General features: G+C 38.7%; 1 protein-coding gene across 1 annotated transcript in view; it reads left to right on the forward strand.

The window, feature by feature from the left end:
• l(2)k09022 (HEAT repeat containing 1 homolog l(2)k09022) overlaps positions 1-17,221 on the forward strand; it is a 371,041-nt gene that overhangs the window by 174,569 nt on the left and 179,251 nt on the right. Inside the window, exon 11 of the mRNA XM_067145803.2 lies at positions 3,163-3,349. Within this exon, the coding sequence (XP_067001904.2) occupies positions 3,163-3,349 (187 nt within the window). The remainder of the gene's footprint in view (positions 1-3,162; positions 3,350-17,221) is intronic.

Consider the following 17,221-nt stretch of genomic DNA (forward strand, 5'->3'; position numbering starts at 1 on the left):
ACAGTGCGAAGCCTTGGTGTACACTGACTTTCATTAGGAAGCTCTCTGAGGTGCCAACAGCGCAACGCACACAGCTTGTGGTGTTCTTGTATAGCATCTTGATCCAATTGATAAACATTTCTTGTACACCATGGTTGTGAAGTGCATACCAGATCACACGATATGGAACATGGTTGAAAGCTGTTTCAAGATCAAGGAAGGCAATATGCAGTGGCTGTTTCTTCTCTCGGTGCTTTCCAATGAGCATTTTGGCAGCGAAGATTGCATCGGATGTTCCAGCACCCTTAACTGGTTGGTACTAATGCTGACGATATCACACAGTCGTTGATCAAGTATTCTCTAAAAATATCTTTATTATGTGTGACAGGAGGCAAATTGGATGGTAATTTTGAACATTCTGCTGGATCACTTTTTTGCTTAAAGATAGGTACAATGATCTTGCCTATTATGAGGAAAATAGGTCATTATAATCAAAATATTTCTAAGACTGTAAAGCAGAGAAAAGCTATAACACTGGAGAAAAAATGTGAAATTACAGAGAGATATGAATGTAAGAACATTTAGAAATCAAGTAGGGAAAATAAAAGAAAGTAGTAAAAGTAGTGACAAGAATGCTGATTGCTAAAATAACAAAGATAAGGGCACCAGTTATTGAAGAATTGCAAAGGATGTTACGCCAATGAAGTGAATGTGAAAATTAACATGCTGTTCTCTTATTCCAGGCTAAAAAAAGAACAGAAATATAAGGAAATCCATATATTCTTTAGGAATAGGATTAGTGGAAAATCTTTTAAAAGTTATACCATGACATCATTGATCTTAGTTTGCTTAAAATTCTTGAAATATAAAATTCAAGGATGCCAGCTTGTTTATGAAGTAGTCGTTTGTGTTTCTGCAAATTTTACATTACCCTCTTATCTTTGCCCGGTGCTTCACAACATAATACGTCTTCATTCATTCGTACTTGTGTGTTTTATTTACTGGTTTAAATGGTCAATTAATTAAAACTTCCTTTGCTCACAGGTGTGAAGTTTTCATTTTTTATCTTCCCGATAAAAATCCTATCCCTACTTCACCAGTGCTAAATTAACTCACTCTACGTAATTTTGTATTATTGCAATTATTTCATAGAATCAATTAATTGTGTAAAGTGAGGGACACGTGTATATGCAAAATCAGTCTATATCCATTCATGGCCAGTTTTGAGGTAATGGCATTGTAAGGTCTCTTATATAACTGTAGCTAATGTGTTTATATTGTTTGTTGAAATAATTGAAAGTGTTGGAAAGGGGCAAACAAGTGTCAAATAAAGTCATTTTTATAGAGATAGGAACAATAAAAGAAATAATAGGACAAACACAATGGGAGGTCAGTATAGGAAGAGGAAGCAACAGAAAAGGTGGCAGTGTATGGAGATGTGGAGATTGTTCTTGTCCTTTTGTGTTTTCATGGTTGTCCTGTGTCCTCTTTCTGTTTGCTCCCTCTTCCTACACTGAACTGCCATTGTGTTTGTCCTATTGTGTGTTTCTTTTCGTGTTCCTCATTATATATGACTTGATTTCACACCTGTTTGTTCCTTTCCAGTACTTAACATTATCCCGTTGGTATCCTTTTCTCCTTTTGTGTTTGTTGTGTGTTCCTGATCTTCTACCACCTATATTTAGCTTTTGTCATATGTTTCTTCCCTTTTACTTTACTTATCCAGGCTTCTTCCTATCTTACACTTCCCACATGACTGAAAATCTGTCAAGATGGCCCCTCAATGAGTGTCGTGTGTGCCTTCCTGATGAAGCTGGGAATCAGAAACAAGCTCTTCGGGGGCTGAGAAGAGATCGATGTAGAAGAACTGGGATTGATGAGGGGAAAGCGTATCTATTTGAAAACGGCAGTGTATGAAGATGTGGAGATTGACTGTATCATTTTGCGTTTCCTAGTGTCCTCTTCCTACTCTGACCTGCCATTGTGTTGTATCTGTTCGTTGTTCCTATCTCTCTATACTGGGTGGTCGGAAACAACGTGAACTGAGTATATGAGTGTCAGAGCGTTGGTAATACTGATAAGTAATTTGAAAAAATTACGTCAGTATCTCCTGCTGTTGTCATTTTATCAGCTGCTGAAGGTTAGCCAATCAGATCGCTTCGCGGGCAATTTCAAATTGGATTTACGAGGCAGTGTTGCTTAATCTGCACGTGGCTTGGTCGTGCTTGAGAGCCATGCCGAGAAATGAGCATCAAACACTAACACACCGTAGGTTTCAGCCAATGCCACCGTAGCGTGCTTGCTATGGGCTGAGCCTATCAGCAGGGAGGTCCTTGTGCAAGTCCTTCCCCTGTAGAAATTTATTTCTTGTATTGGCGCTCTCAAGCTGGTCATAAGCCACGTGCAGATTTAGCAACCCTGCATCGCAAAGCGATCTGATAGGCTAACTTAAGCAGCTAATAAAATAACAACAGTGCGAGATATCTAATAATTTGTTCCCAATTATTTATCTGTATAACTAACCCTCTAATGCTCATATATCCGGTTTGATTTTTTTCCAACCATCCTGTATATGACTTTATTGAAATAATGGCAGACATATTTTTTCTCATAGTGTATTTGTTGCATGTCCTGTCTGGTCAGGCAACAACTCTACTATAATTACACTTATATTTACGTTTAAAATGGAATGAAGCTGTATTAATTATCCAAATATATACATCAAACCGATGTTAGAATTTGTGGACAAAGCTAAGTTCAAGAACTGTGTACAAGTTTACATTTTCGTATACCTAAGAAGAATCATTGCTCAAGATGCAACCAGTATTACAGTGCTAATGATAAAGCACTGCTAGAGAATGAATGGAAATATCTTAAAGAATGTTAATTAGCATTCAAAAAAAAAAAGAGAGAGAGAGAGAGAGAGACAAAATACAGAGCCCAGAAAATCATTTCACAGATGCCAGTAACCTTTGATTTGCAAGCAATATTGTCTGTGGCAAATAATGGCGATTATTTGCAGATGATGATCATGGAGTCGTCGTATGAAGTTCTTAAACATCTAAGACTTTCAGGATTGTCGTGCTTGAATCTCTTGTATTATAGGCCTACTCAAAAGTGTTGTAGCATTTGGAGCTATAATTTTACAAATGATGTATTTATATAACATTGCTTCCTTTGCAGACAGCTCCCAGTCGTTCTCTACACTTTACTTTCTCCAGACCACGCAGTACGAAGCCTAATCAACCCATCTCGCAGACCGTTTATGAATAAAACTCTGGATGCCATTTTGCAATGTGTGTTGGATGAAGGTACACCCATATACGTGTGTGCTGCATTGTTAAGATCATTGACGTTTGTTAATTCTACGGTGAGTCATAGTGATCATGCTCATTTCTTGAAATTTCATGTTGTAGAAAACTACTCATTTGCTTTCATATTTTACTTCAGTTCTGCTGTGTTTTGTGAATCTTGAGCATACATATTAAATTAAGAAAATAGATCAAGTGAATTGTGCACTTACATGAGATATGAAGTGTGTAAATCCATGTGTTGTCATGTACCAGGTGAATCATATGTCCCTAGGAAAATTTTATGTAAACTGCAGTTTTAGGCTATGTACATTCTCAGAACATCTGTCCTTCCAGTATGCACAGTAAAGACAGTAAATGGATATCTTTGTATTTACAGCCTATACAAAAATAAGAATCTATATTTATTTATTTATTTATTTATTTATTTATTTATTTATTTATTTATTTATTTATTTATTTATTTATTTATTTATTTAAAAGTCCTACTTTGTCTAGCATATTCGGGCTGTAGTTTATACCTTAAATAATACAAGCATATAATACAAAATTTTTGAAATGAGTGATTACAGTTACAAATTAACTAAACTGAGAGAAATGGAAAAAGTATTCTTAAATTTTTTCTAAAATAACCATCTGTTTTAAAAGTTGTAAATTGTTTCTGTGGAAACTGTATTACAGCTGTGGATAGTTTCCTTTAACTTGAATATTGAAATATATTTAAAAAGGTGGAAGTTTTAACATTAATAAGAACTTGAAGGGAATTTTTCTCAGTGCAATGCAGGGTCAAAGGTGTAAAAAAAGAAGAATAAAGAAAAGTAAATTATACAGAAATAAACAAGGGAAAGTAAAAGTTTTTATTGGTGAAAGTGTTCCAGTTTCTTGATGTCCTGGCGATGTACAGTCCTGGTTTCACACCCGTAGAGTAACATAGAAACAACAACAACTTCTTGGTACTGTGCTCTATAGTCCCCTCGTCAACGTTAAGCCAATGCTGAAATCTGAACAGGGAGACCATAGTGAACAATACATCCACAAGAAGTGAATCATAATGGCACATAGCTTACCTCGCAAGAGTTATCCTCTCCAACAGCTCCGGCATTGGGAATTCTTCAGGGTAACGGGTAAGGAAAAAGGGGCAAGACATAAAATAAATGAAGAGGAATGAAACTCTAAGGGAAAACCTAATGTCAACGACACAAAAACCAACATTGAGCTGCAAGTTCGTATAAACATCCAATTTATTACAATAAAGTAGGAAATCTAGAATAAACAAATGATCTGTCACGTATAATACAAAGGACGTTGTTGTCGTACATAAATGATTGATTTCTTCACGTGAGAGGCATCCTGCTAGATTTCATGTCCTGGTGGATGAGTTTCTAGACATTTCCCAAGGATCCCGCACCAGCTAGCTTAATAACTCCGCCAAGAAAGAAAAAAAAAATAGAACCGTTAGACTTTCACAGTCGTAATCTAATTACACATAAACAAAGTAACCCTTCTTTACAGTAAATTTATGTCACGGTGCTCAGAACGAATATAAACTATACACTATACATGCACTACTCCTTCTACCGTCCTGGAATCGAACACAAGACTACTCCCTAAAACCTTGTGACACATATTTAAGCATCTCCTAAGACACACATGAATAACAAGGTGCAAACTTAAAACAATAGGTTATGTATATCTGTAAATGACACACATTGTCGTGTAGAAATATCTTTCTTTCCTGCGGCATACCTAACAGGTCACACTCATTCACTCTCCCTTACCAGAAACCAGCATTCTTCCCCGGCCGCCAACCCCGTGGTGACGTCACTGTGACCGAGATTCTAGCCCCCAGACTGTCTTGAGTTAGTATGAATAGAGCAGCGATATTTAAAGCCATATTTCGTGGCCTGACAATAGTAAACAGACCAAGCCAAGATTCTGCCCTCGCCACTCATTCTCCTCTGCGGTGCCTTCTCTTTAGCTAATTACCCTGTGACCTTTCACATGTTATGGACTCTGTAGGGTTCACATTCAACCCCCTTTGCATTTTTACACACAAATATACTTGGCACGCTATCACACTTCACAGTAGTGCTCTCATTGGCACAAATAATTAAATCGCAACTGAATTCATTACACATCATACTCCTTGTGGGCATTATCTCTATGCTCTGGGCTAATTACATAATCCTCCATTCTTAAGGCTCCTTGGTTCCTGAACCGCTCTATTCCATACATAGTCCAAGACCATTGAGGCTTATAGAAGACTTTGTACTTTCGTTATCTCCCGACTGAGACTACCATATATCATGCTACATGCATTTAACTATTCCCTACTGGCTTGTCTTGGCAAGAAGAAACTTCCTGGTGACTGCTTAAGTCTCATTTAGATGATACTACACGACCTCAAATTCCCTATCGGGAAACATACCGCTACACAAATCTGACATAAAATGAAGCACTATAAGACAAATTACATGCAAAGTTACCTACACTACTGAGTTCGAGACCCGGGCATAAATTCTTCCTTTTAGTGCCGGCAGACACCTTATTATGTACCTATTGGCGGAAAGCCAAAATTCATCTATTACGGCCCTGGATTTTAACTAGCTGATGCATGCTGAAAATGGAAAGATCTAACCTTCGTCCTGTGACATTTCCCGAACAGTTCTCCAATCGGGCATTGGTAGCTTAAGCCATCATGTTGACATAGTTGACCAGCAAGAACACTCGTAAACTGCTGATGGGTATCATCCTGGTCGTTGGTTGTTTTCTCCCAGCTCGTTCAGATGACTTGCTTGCTGTCCCCACGTTCGTACCTCGACGTCGTGAAGGATGTCCTGTGGCTCTGCTTGAGGTTACTGCTTCATCCCCGATGAATGTACAGCATCCGGTACACTCGTGACGTAAGAGAACTGCAAGGAAAATCACATTACAATGTGTTTTGATGTTCATGACTATATCTTCCCCCTAAATGTTCATTTAACCTTGGACTGTTTTATTCATAGCACTGTCTTTCTCAAACTCACGTACGTCTATGGAGCAAATATGCTTTTTGCAAGACCGATATTGGTACCAAACGAATTGAATGTACATCAGACCTTGGAGCTTACACTAGCATTTAACGTCAGTTTAAAACAATGTGAGCCTCAGATTATGCTATGTGACTTTACTTGAGTAAAATTATTAGCCGAGGAATGTTCTTTCAGACAATCAAGTAAATATTCATTGAACTAAGTTGTTATCAAATTCATAGCCAGTTGTTACTTACAATTCCTGTAGACAATAGATTCTGAGTAGGTAGCAGGTATGGACCCTCTTCGGAGGCAGCCCTACCCAGGGAGTGGCGCCCCTGCTTATGTGAGTCCCAGAGCACACTGACCCGGTGTGTAACATCTGGTATGGGTCCCAGCTCAGGGTTACGAGTGAAGACCTCACCGGCATCCACGGCGGAGAAGGTGGACTTTGGTACAGCGGAGATGGCGGAAGGGGCATACCCATAGCGTCTGTACTCCAGAGGAGCGGCTACGAAAGGCGTCTGTCTCCATGTTAGGGGCGGCCTAATTTTGAACCTGGCAGTAGGTATAAAATACCTTTGGGTGTGGCGAGCCCATCGTAACAATAGCCTATATGGACAAAGCAGATATGGTGCCTTGGAAAAGGTTAGGGCGTCCCCTGCTAAAAGCGACGCGCAGCTCCTTAGGTGCTGGGGGAACTGTGAAAAATGGGCAACCAGCACCAAACTACATCAAAATTGCAACAGTAAATGTACTGACACTGACGGGAAAGACAGAAGAACTGGTTGACTTCATGATAGAAAAAGATATAGCCATACTTGGACTCTGCGAGACCAAGAAGAGGGGTACAGGGGAGATTCCTCTGAGAGAAGGATACAGGCTGTATTACAGCGGAGGACCTGAAGCAAAAAGTGGAGTGGCCATCATACTTAGAAGAAAAATGCAAGAATATGTGGAATATACAAAGTATGTCAGCGATAGGATGATGATGATGATGAGACTCCAGTTTGAAAATGGCATGAAAGATCTATTTCAGTTGTATGCCCCACAAACTGGTTGCATAGATGAACATCTTGAGGACTTAGAGGAAGTGGAGAGACTGATAGAAGATAAGGAAGTACTATTGATGGGAGATCTGAATGCACAAGTTGGAATGGAAAGACAAGGAAAGGAAGACGTTGTAGGGCCCTTTGGATATGGAAATGTAAATTCAGAAGGCGAGTTGTTGGTGGATTTTTGCATGAGGAATCAAATGATTGTTGGAAACACCTGGTTTAGGAAGAAGAACAGTCAGAAGATTACAAGGTATGGTTGGGGAGACAGACGAACAAGGACCATGATTGATTATATAATCATAGAGAAAGAACACCGGAAGAACCTTGTAGATGTAACAGCCATGCCTGAAGAAGCCTTTGGTGGAGATCATAGAGTTGTGATAGGAAAATTGAAAGTTGGAAAGATTGAAAAACCCCAATTAAGAAGAGAGAAAATAATTGAAGTATGGAAGTTGAAGGAGAAAAGCATACAAGAAGAATTTCAAAGGGAAATAATACCCTTGGTACCCAGAGGTGGGGAATGTTGAAGAGGAATGGAAAAGATTTAAGGAAGCACTAGTTGGATGTGCAGAAAAGGTGTGTGGTAGAACATCAGGAAATGTGAAAGACAAAGAAACACACTGGTGGAATGATAGGGTAAAGATTAAAGTGAAGGAAAAGAAAATGGCATGGAAAGCATGGAAAGCATCTAAGACTGAAGAAAGTAGAAGAAAATATTTGGAGGCAAAGAATTTGGCCAAGAAAGTAGTGGAGGAAGAAAAGAGGAAAAGCTGGGCCTTATTCACACAGAAATTGAGAGATGATATGCAGGGCAGCAAGAAATTACTGTATGGTATCTTAAGAAAAAGAGAGATCAGCTAAACACCAGATTTGTGAAGGATGAAGGTGGCATAATTTTAACAAAGCCAGAAGAAATAAGAAATAGATGGAGAGAGTATTTCAGAAGGTGCTGAACATAAGAACGGATGACAGTCATTCAGTGGATGATCAGGAAAGGCAATTAGTTGATGAAGAAATGGGTAAAGAAATTACAATGAATGAAATTGAAATGGCAGTAAGAAAGATGAAGAATGGAAAAACTGCTGCAATAGATGAAATTTCAGTGGAGATGATAAAGGCAGCTGGAGCTGTAGGCCTGCAGTGGACATATCGGGTTCTCAGGAATGTCTGGGAGAATAAGGAGGTTCCTGAGGATTGACAAAAAGGAATAATCATCCCAATTTTCAAGAAAGGTGATAAAGTTTTTAAGAACTACAGGGGAATTCTCTAATATCCCATGTTGCTAAGATAATGGAAAGGATACTGGAAAGTAGAATAAGGTTGAGGGTTGAGAATCAGATACAGGAAAATCAGTTTGGTTTCAGAAGTGGAAGGTCAACAATAGAGCCCATTTTCATTATGAGGCAACTAATGGAAAAGCATTGGGAGTACGGGAATGATACGGTGATGACATTCATTGACATTGAAAAGGCATATGACAGTGTCCCCAGGACGAAAGTTTGGGACAGTCTGGTGCAAAAAGGAATTGGACAGGGATTAATAAAAATGATCATGGCATTGTATAAGGAATGTTGTAGTTGTGCAAACACAAGTTGGCAGGACAAGTTGGTTCAAAATAACTAGTGGGCTGAGACAGGGAAATGTTCTATCACCAATCCTGTTTACAATAGTAATGGATGACATCATGAGAACAGCAAAAGCAGCATATGGAGGAAGAGAAATGAACATGCTGTTATTTGCAGATGAGATTGTGATTTGGGGAGAAGATGACAGGAAGGTTCAAGAATAGTTGAATGTGGTGAATGGGAAGATCGAAGAATGTGGATGGAAAATAAGTGTAGAAAAGAGTATAACTTTTGTTATGACTAGAGGGGAGAAAGAAGGGAAATGTCAGATTAGACTTGCAGACAAGCCCCTGGAAGTAGTGGAAACGTTTAAATACCTGGGGAGTGAATTAATGGAGAATGCTCGACTGGATGCTGAGATTAGTAAAAGGATTCAAGCTGGAAGTTGTTTCTATCATAGTGTAAGAAACATGTTGTGGGACAAAGATGTGCCAATGGAAGCAAAGGATACTATGTACAAGATGTATTACGTACCCATAACAACTTACGGAGCAGAAACTGGGACAATGACAAAGAAGGATGAGAGTCGAATACAGGCAGCCGAAATGAAGTTCTTGAGGAGTATGATACAGAAGAGTAGAAGAGACAAAATACGGAATGAGAAAATCCGGGAAGAAATTGGAGTGGAAAAACTGAATGATAGAATAGAGAAGAGCCGACTAAGATGGTTTGGGTACATAAAGCGAATGAGCGGCGAAAGAATGCCATAAAAGGTGATGGAAATGCAAATCCAAGGAAGGAGAGGCCGTGGACGACCACGATTGAGATGGAAGGATACCATCCAACGCAGCATTATAGAAAGAAACCTGTACTGGGACACAGTGTTGGAGGAGGAGTGGTGGAAAGACCGAAGAAAGTGGAGAGGAACCATATTTGCCCCTACCCGGCTACAGCTGGTTAAAGGGAGATGATGATGATGATGATGATGATGATGATGATGAATAGATTCTGACTGCACTGGTCAAAGACAATGGTGATCTGCTCCGCACTGGATCGTCGTGCAAGTAACAGCTTCTCAGTGGCGATGTACCCAGCAGAATGGAGTTCGCACTCCCTATGGCTGGTTTTATAAATAATCAGGCACCCACATGACCGAACTCAACGTGTGCGGTCTCTTCACGCGCTTGCCTGCGAAGGTGAAAACTCTCCTACGGCCTGACGCGCACTTATGTATTCTTCAATTATGATGCCATTAGTGTCGTGCAATATATCAAAATTTACAGCGAAATATTCTACTTGCAGTTTTTCAATGCAATGTTGCAAATTCCCTATGAAGGCGACATTCTTGGTGGTCTCATGTAATTTCCATAATTATTATAAAATGAGCTTACTTCGACAATGAACAGAATGGTTCAGTACACCATTATTTTTCTTGTGAATCCGTAGATCTTTATTCTTGAATACCGTATTTACATGTGTATTAGACCCTTTTTTCTTCCACTTTTACAGTAAAATTAAAGTAAGGGGGAGAGTGAGGGGTTCCAATATGCGATAACCTGAAATTTTGTGCAGTAAACACATGGCCTCTAGGCTATAAGGTGCTATAAATTATACATGCTATTCTTTAACAAACTTATGAATGTATTTGAGTTATGCTGGCTATTTTAGTTGGAAGGCAATATTCTAAATGTAAAATGTCAATAAATGGTGAACACGACTTTTAGGCCTACATATAAAGTAAATGTACTCAATTTTAGTTACGCATATCATGTCATTTGTTTCATCTCATTAATTCCTCCGATTAGGTTGACGTCAGGAAGGGCATACGTTCGTAAAAACTTGCTTCAAAAATTAGTCTTGCTTCATATTCGACCCCGTAGAGAAAAGGGATAAGGGTATTATCGTATTACACAATATTGATAGAAAAGAACTCAATGGCCAGTCGTCTCCTGTCATTTGAGCAGTAGGTCTACCGCACAGTAAACCTGAGTAAATCTAATCACTGCTTTCATTTAAATTATCATCATGTTTCGGTAAATTCCCTGTTACCGGCATGTCGTCATTCCAAATGATGTCATCTTCACTGCCATCTCGTCAGCCATGCATTGAGAGAGTTCGAGGTCCCGTCTTTTTGAAACTTTTAAAAATAGTTTCATTCCCGACTATAGAGTCTAAACAGTGTGAATCTATTCCCAAATGATTTTTGGAGAGTTTGTGTATGTGTAGCAGAAGCCATTCCTTCCGAATAAAGAGTTGCTGCAGAAAGCATGCCAAACCACCAGTTGATAACTAGCGTATGTTATGAATAGTACTTCCGAATGTAATACATAGTGACTGGAAGCGTTCTTTGCATAACTGTGGTTATTGAAAGCCAAACCCTTATTTTAAAATATATTTCATGCTTGTTTTCCACATTTATCACATCAGGATTTACCTAAACAGCTGTAAATGAAATGGAAATGGCGTATGGCTTTTAGTGCCGGGAGTGTCCGAGGACAAGTTCGTCTCGCCAGGTGTAGGTCTTCTGACTTGACACCCGTAGGCGACCTGCGCGTCATGATGAGGATGAAATGATGATGATGATGATGATGATGATGACGACATAAATGAGATAAGAGAGATCGCATTGTTTAGGTTAGGTATGCTATCAAGTGCCCGCATTGTGTCAAAAATTCCACGATGGGAAGATTAAAAATAAATAACAGGAAAGTTTACCGCATTTATGGATATCTAGAGGTGTGGCGGTAATGCATTCTGTTATCATAATGATTAATTTTGAACGATCGTTCTCTAGTATTTTATTAATGCATAGTATGTTTTGTTTAGCGTTTCCAAAAATCATTAAGTGGGGATGTAAAGTTATTATTATTATTATTATTATTATTATTATTATTATTATTATTATTATTATTATTATTATTATTGTTATTATCATCATTATCATTTATGAGGTATTTTGGCGAGTGAGACAATGGTTATGATTGGATTATTTTTATTATGTTTTAAACCTACTTCTTTCCAAAGATGCCTATATTGGCCCAAGTTACGAGATATTAAACAATCACTTTGTCAATGATCTCGCCTGCTATATTAATAGCAACAACCACGAATATTTCTTAACTAAAGTAAACTTGTTTCTTCATCCCGTGGTGGTGCAGCTCTTTTTAGACAGGCCCCCAGTGGAAGAGTTGCATGTACCATTTTTACCACATATCAATCTTCCTGCCATTTGTTAAATCTCTGGCAATACAGTACCGGAAATCGAACTCAGGCTCCCAAGAACAGCAGCTAATTGTGCTAACCATTATGTTGGCAGACATTCTTAACTACAAAACACAGACACACATACATGAATGATGCATGGTTTCAGTGCGAGGGTCGGATACAAAACTATTTACCTATTTGTGCGACGCAATCAGAGCTGCAGCAGGCCTACGCTACACAGGCAGACATTTCTTAAATACGAAACACAGATGTACCACATGACTTCGACACGTTGCTTCCCGTCATTGCCAATAATCTGAGAAAATATAGTCGCTTAAGCAAGCTAAAAATCGATGAATTTATGGCCGTTTTAAAATCGCTGATTAATAATAACTATTTTATTTTCGACCAGGTTATATATAAACATAATGGCCTTGCAATGGGGTCTCCAGCCTCAGGAATTTTGGCCGAAATTTATATAGATTATTTAGAGGACACACAAATAATTAATAATGAAAAAAACAAGAATGTTCTATTCTGGTCTAGGTTTGTAGACAATGTATTTGTTATCCTAGATGAACGCATAATCAACGCATCTACAACTCTTAATAATCTTAACACAACAGGTACGGATATAAAATTCACTTTAGAATCTGAAATAGAAAAATCTATTAATTATCTGGACCTAAAGATTAATAGACATGCCTCTTCATTTTCTTTTAGTATTTACAGAAAACCCACACAAACTTCAGTTACAATAAGAAATGATTCAACCCACCCCTTAATTCACAAATCCGCAACCTATAACAGCTTAGTGAATCGCGCTTTTAGCATACCAATATCCAAACGAAATTTGGACAAGGAATTGAACATCATTCGAGCTATGGCCAAAGCTAACGGTTTTCAAGGAAATTTTATAGAACGAATAATAGGCAGATTCAAATATCGCCCTCATATGAACCTGATGAAAGAGAGAACAGAAACAAAGGAAATTGCAAATTTCACATATGATAAGACGTGTATAGAATCACAAATATTTTCAAAAAACGTAACATTAGGATTGCATTTAGGACAGATAATAGAAGTGCAGCAGCTCTACATAATGCTTCAATTGTTAATAAAGTCGACCCCTATTATCCACGAGTATAAACATAAATTTACAGATATAAAAAGAAGACCTTGAGATCATGGAAACACTGGCTAAAGGACAGAGGTTTGACATTACGGAAGCATGTTTAATACATCTAGATCAATATTATAACGCCAACCTTAATCTGAACGAAATCTCAGAAAAACCTAAGATATTATTTGATTGTGTGATTCTATTACTCAACAGCTTAAACATACATACATACATACAATATCATTATAGACTGTTATGCCTTTCAGCGTTCAGTCTGCAAGCCTCTGTGAATTTACTAAACGTCGCCACAATCCTCGATTTGCAACTAGTGTTGTGGCCTCATTTAGTTCTATACCTCTTATCTTTAAATCGTTAGAAACCGAGTCTAGCCATCATCGTCTTGGTCTCCCTCTACTTCTCTTACCCTCCATAGCAGAGTCCATTATTCTCCTAGGTAACCTATCCTCCTCCATTTGCCTCACATGACCCCACCACCGAAGCCGGTTTATGCGTACAGCTTCATCCATCGAGTTCATTCCTAAATTAGCCTTTATCTCCTCATTCCGAGTACCCTCCTGCCATTGTTCCCACCTGTTTGTACCAGCAATCATTCTTGCTACTTTCATGTCTGTTACTTCTAACTTATGAATAAGATATCCTGAGTCCAGCCAGCTTTCGCTCCCGTAAAGCAAAGTTGGTCTGAAAACAGACCGATGTAAAGATAGTTTCGTCTGGGAGCTGACTTCCTTCTTACAGAATACTGTTGATCACAGCTGTGAGCTCACTGCATTTGCTTTACGACACGTTGATTCAATCTCACTTACCATATTACCATCCTGTGAGAACACACAACCTAAATACTTGAAATTATCGACCAGTTCTAGCTTTGTATCACCAATCTGACATTCAATTCTGTTGAATTTCTTACCTACTGACATCAGTTTTATCTTTGAGAGGCTAATTTTCATACCATACTCATTGCACCTATTTTCAAGTTCCACGATATTAGACTGTAGGCTTTCGGCACAATCTGCCATTAAGACCAAGTCATCAGCATAGGCCAGACTGCTTACTACATTTCCACCTAACTGAATCCCTCCCTGCCATTTTATACCTTTCAGCAGATGATCCATGTAAACTACAAACAGCAAAGGTGAAAGATTACAGCCTTGTCTAACCCCTGTAAGTACCCTGAACCAAGAACTCATTCTGCCATCAATTCTCACTGAAGCCCAATTGTCAACATAAATGCCTTTGATTGCTTTTAATAATCTGCCTTTAATTCCATAGTCCCCCAGTATGGCGAACATCTTTTCCTTCGGTACCCTGTCATATGCTATCTCTAGATCTACGAAACATAAACACAACTGCCTATTCCTCTCGTAGCATTTTTCAGTTACCTGGCGCATACTAAAAATCTGATCCTGACAGCCTCTCTGTGGTCTGAAACCACACTGGTTTTCATCCAGCTTACTCTCAACGACTGCTCGCACCCTCCCTTCCAGGATGCCAGTGAATACTTTGCCTGGTATACTAATCAGTGAGATACCTCAATAGTTGTTGCAATCCTTCTTGTTCTCTTGCTTATAGATAGGTGCGATTACTGCTTTTGCCCAATCTGAAGGTACCTTACAAACACCCCATGCTAATTTTACTACTCTATGAAGCCATTTCATCCCTGCCTTCCCATTATACTTCACCATTTCAGGTCTAATTTCATCTATTCCTGCTGCCTTATGACAATGGAGTTTATTTACCATCCTTTCCACTTCCACAAGCATAATTTCACCAACATCATTTTCCTCCTCCCCATGAGCTTGGCTGTTTGCAACACCACCAGGATGATTTCCTTTTACATTGAGAAGATGTTTAAAATATTCCCTCCACCTCTCCAGTGATTCCCTGGGATCTATTATGAGTTCACCTGAATTACTCAAAATACTGTTCATTTCCTTTTTCCCTCCCTTCCTAAGATTCTTTATTACTGTCCAGAAAGGTTTCCCTGCTGCTTGACCTAGCCTTTCCAGGTTGTTACTAAAATCTTCCCATGACTTCTTTTTGGATTCAACAAATATTTGTTTCACTCTGTTTCTTTCATCTACATACAACTCCCTGTCTGCCTCGGCCCTTGTTTGGAGTCATTTCTGATAAGCCTTCTTTTTACGTTTACAAGCTGCTCTCACTTCATCATTCCACCAAGATGTTCGCCTTTTCCCATCTTTACACACAGTTGTTCCTAGGCATTCCCTTGCTGTTTCTACTACAGCATCCCTGTATGTCACCCTTTCACTTTCTATATCTTGAACCTGCTTACTGTCTACTGTTCGAAACTTCTCACTAATCATATCCATGTACTTCTGCCTAATTAACTCGTCCTGGAGATTTTCTACCCTTATTCATTTGCAGACAGATTTCACTTTCTCTACCTTAGGCCTAGAGATACTTAGTTCACTACAGATCAGATAGTGGTCTGTATCATCGAAAAATCCCCGGAAAACTCGTACATTCCTAACAGATTTCCTGAATTCGAAGTCTGTTAAGATATAGTCTATTATGGATCTGGTACCGCTAGCCTCCCATGTGTAGCGGTGAATAGCCTTATGCTTGACGAATGTATTCGTAACAGCTAACCCATACTAGCACAGAAGTCCAGCAAACGCTTCCCATTCCCATTAGCTTCCATATCTTCCCCACATTTACCAATCACCCTTTCGTATCCTTCGGTTCTATTCCCAAATCTCGCATTGGAATCGCTCACACCAGGCAAATGCTAGGGCTGTACCTTAATTAAGGCCACGGCCGCTTCCTTCCAACTCCTAGGCCTTTCCTATCCCATCGTCGCCATAAGACCTATCTGTGTCGGTGCGACGTAAAGCCCCTAGCAAAAAAAAAACTTTTAAAGACTGGGATAACTTTAGCTATTTTTAGGAGATTAGGGAACTGACCACTAGAAAATGATTCATTGATGAGATAAGTTAAAGGCTGTACCAGATAGGGAGCACATTTTTTAATGAGTTTTGTGGGAACTTCATCTACACCTGTGGAAGTTTTGTTTTTCAAAGATTGTATGATTTTAAAAACTTCCAGTTCTGTTACTGGAGTTAACTGCATAGAGTTTTGCACAAAGGTTGGGAGTTCTGGTAATACATCTGATTTATTTGCATTTTCAAGTTTGTATGGTAGGGATAGAAAGAAATCATTTATATAATTAGCCAAATTGTACACCGAAACATGCCCTGTAATTTGTAATAAATAATGTTGTAAACATCAGATAACAACATTGTAAATGTATTGAAAAGGTGGAACCTACTATAAGCTTATTTTATAGTAGTGCAGTGTGTGCAGCGCATGAAACCTATAATAGTGGTGTTTTACTGCTTGTGTGAGGCACACACTGGCCTGCGTTTAAACATTGAAACTTCATATTGATTAAAAAATTGGTGTGATGTAGGATTTGTGCTATCCATACTATGTTCTGTAAATTGGTAGATTAGTGTTTGACCACATGCGCTATTGAGTGAGACTTGTATTAAGAATGCTTTAGAGTGTCTTACTCCTCCAGCTCACTGTTTCATACACTCTCCATGTCACAATATTGTAATTTTAGGCATTAATTTTGTGTTTTGGTATACCTGGTCACTTGTCACGACATCCTAACATAGTTACATGATAGACTGATGACGGTAAATGATTGAATGTCATGTTTTTTGAACGTACTGTAGTCATATATCATAGGCATATCAATTGCTAGATGAATAAACAGCAACCTGCGCTTCTGCTGACATCACTGTCCTTGCCAGCAGTAAAGAGGAACTTGCAGAATTACTAGCAAGAGCAAAGGATGGAAGCAAGAGCAAAGGATGGAAGATTAGAATATGGACTAGAGATTGATTTGAGCAAGTCCAAACTAATGTTAATTGATAGAGCAACACAGATCCAGCTGACAGGTCAATTAAGAGACCTGGTAGTG

The sequence above is a fragment of the Anabrus simplex genome, chromosome 4 (assembly GCF_040414725.1).
Source record: "Anabrus simplex isolate iqAnaSimp1 chromosome 4, ASM4041472v1, whole genome shotgun sequence".
NCBI classification, from domain to species: domain Eukaryota; kingdom Metazoa; phylum Arthropoda; class Insecta; order Orthoptera; family Tettigoniidae; genus Anabrus; species Anabrus simplex.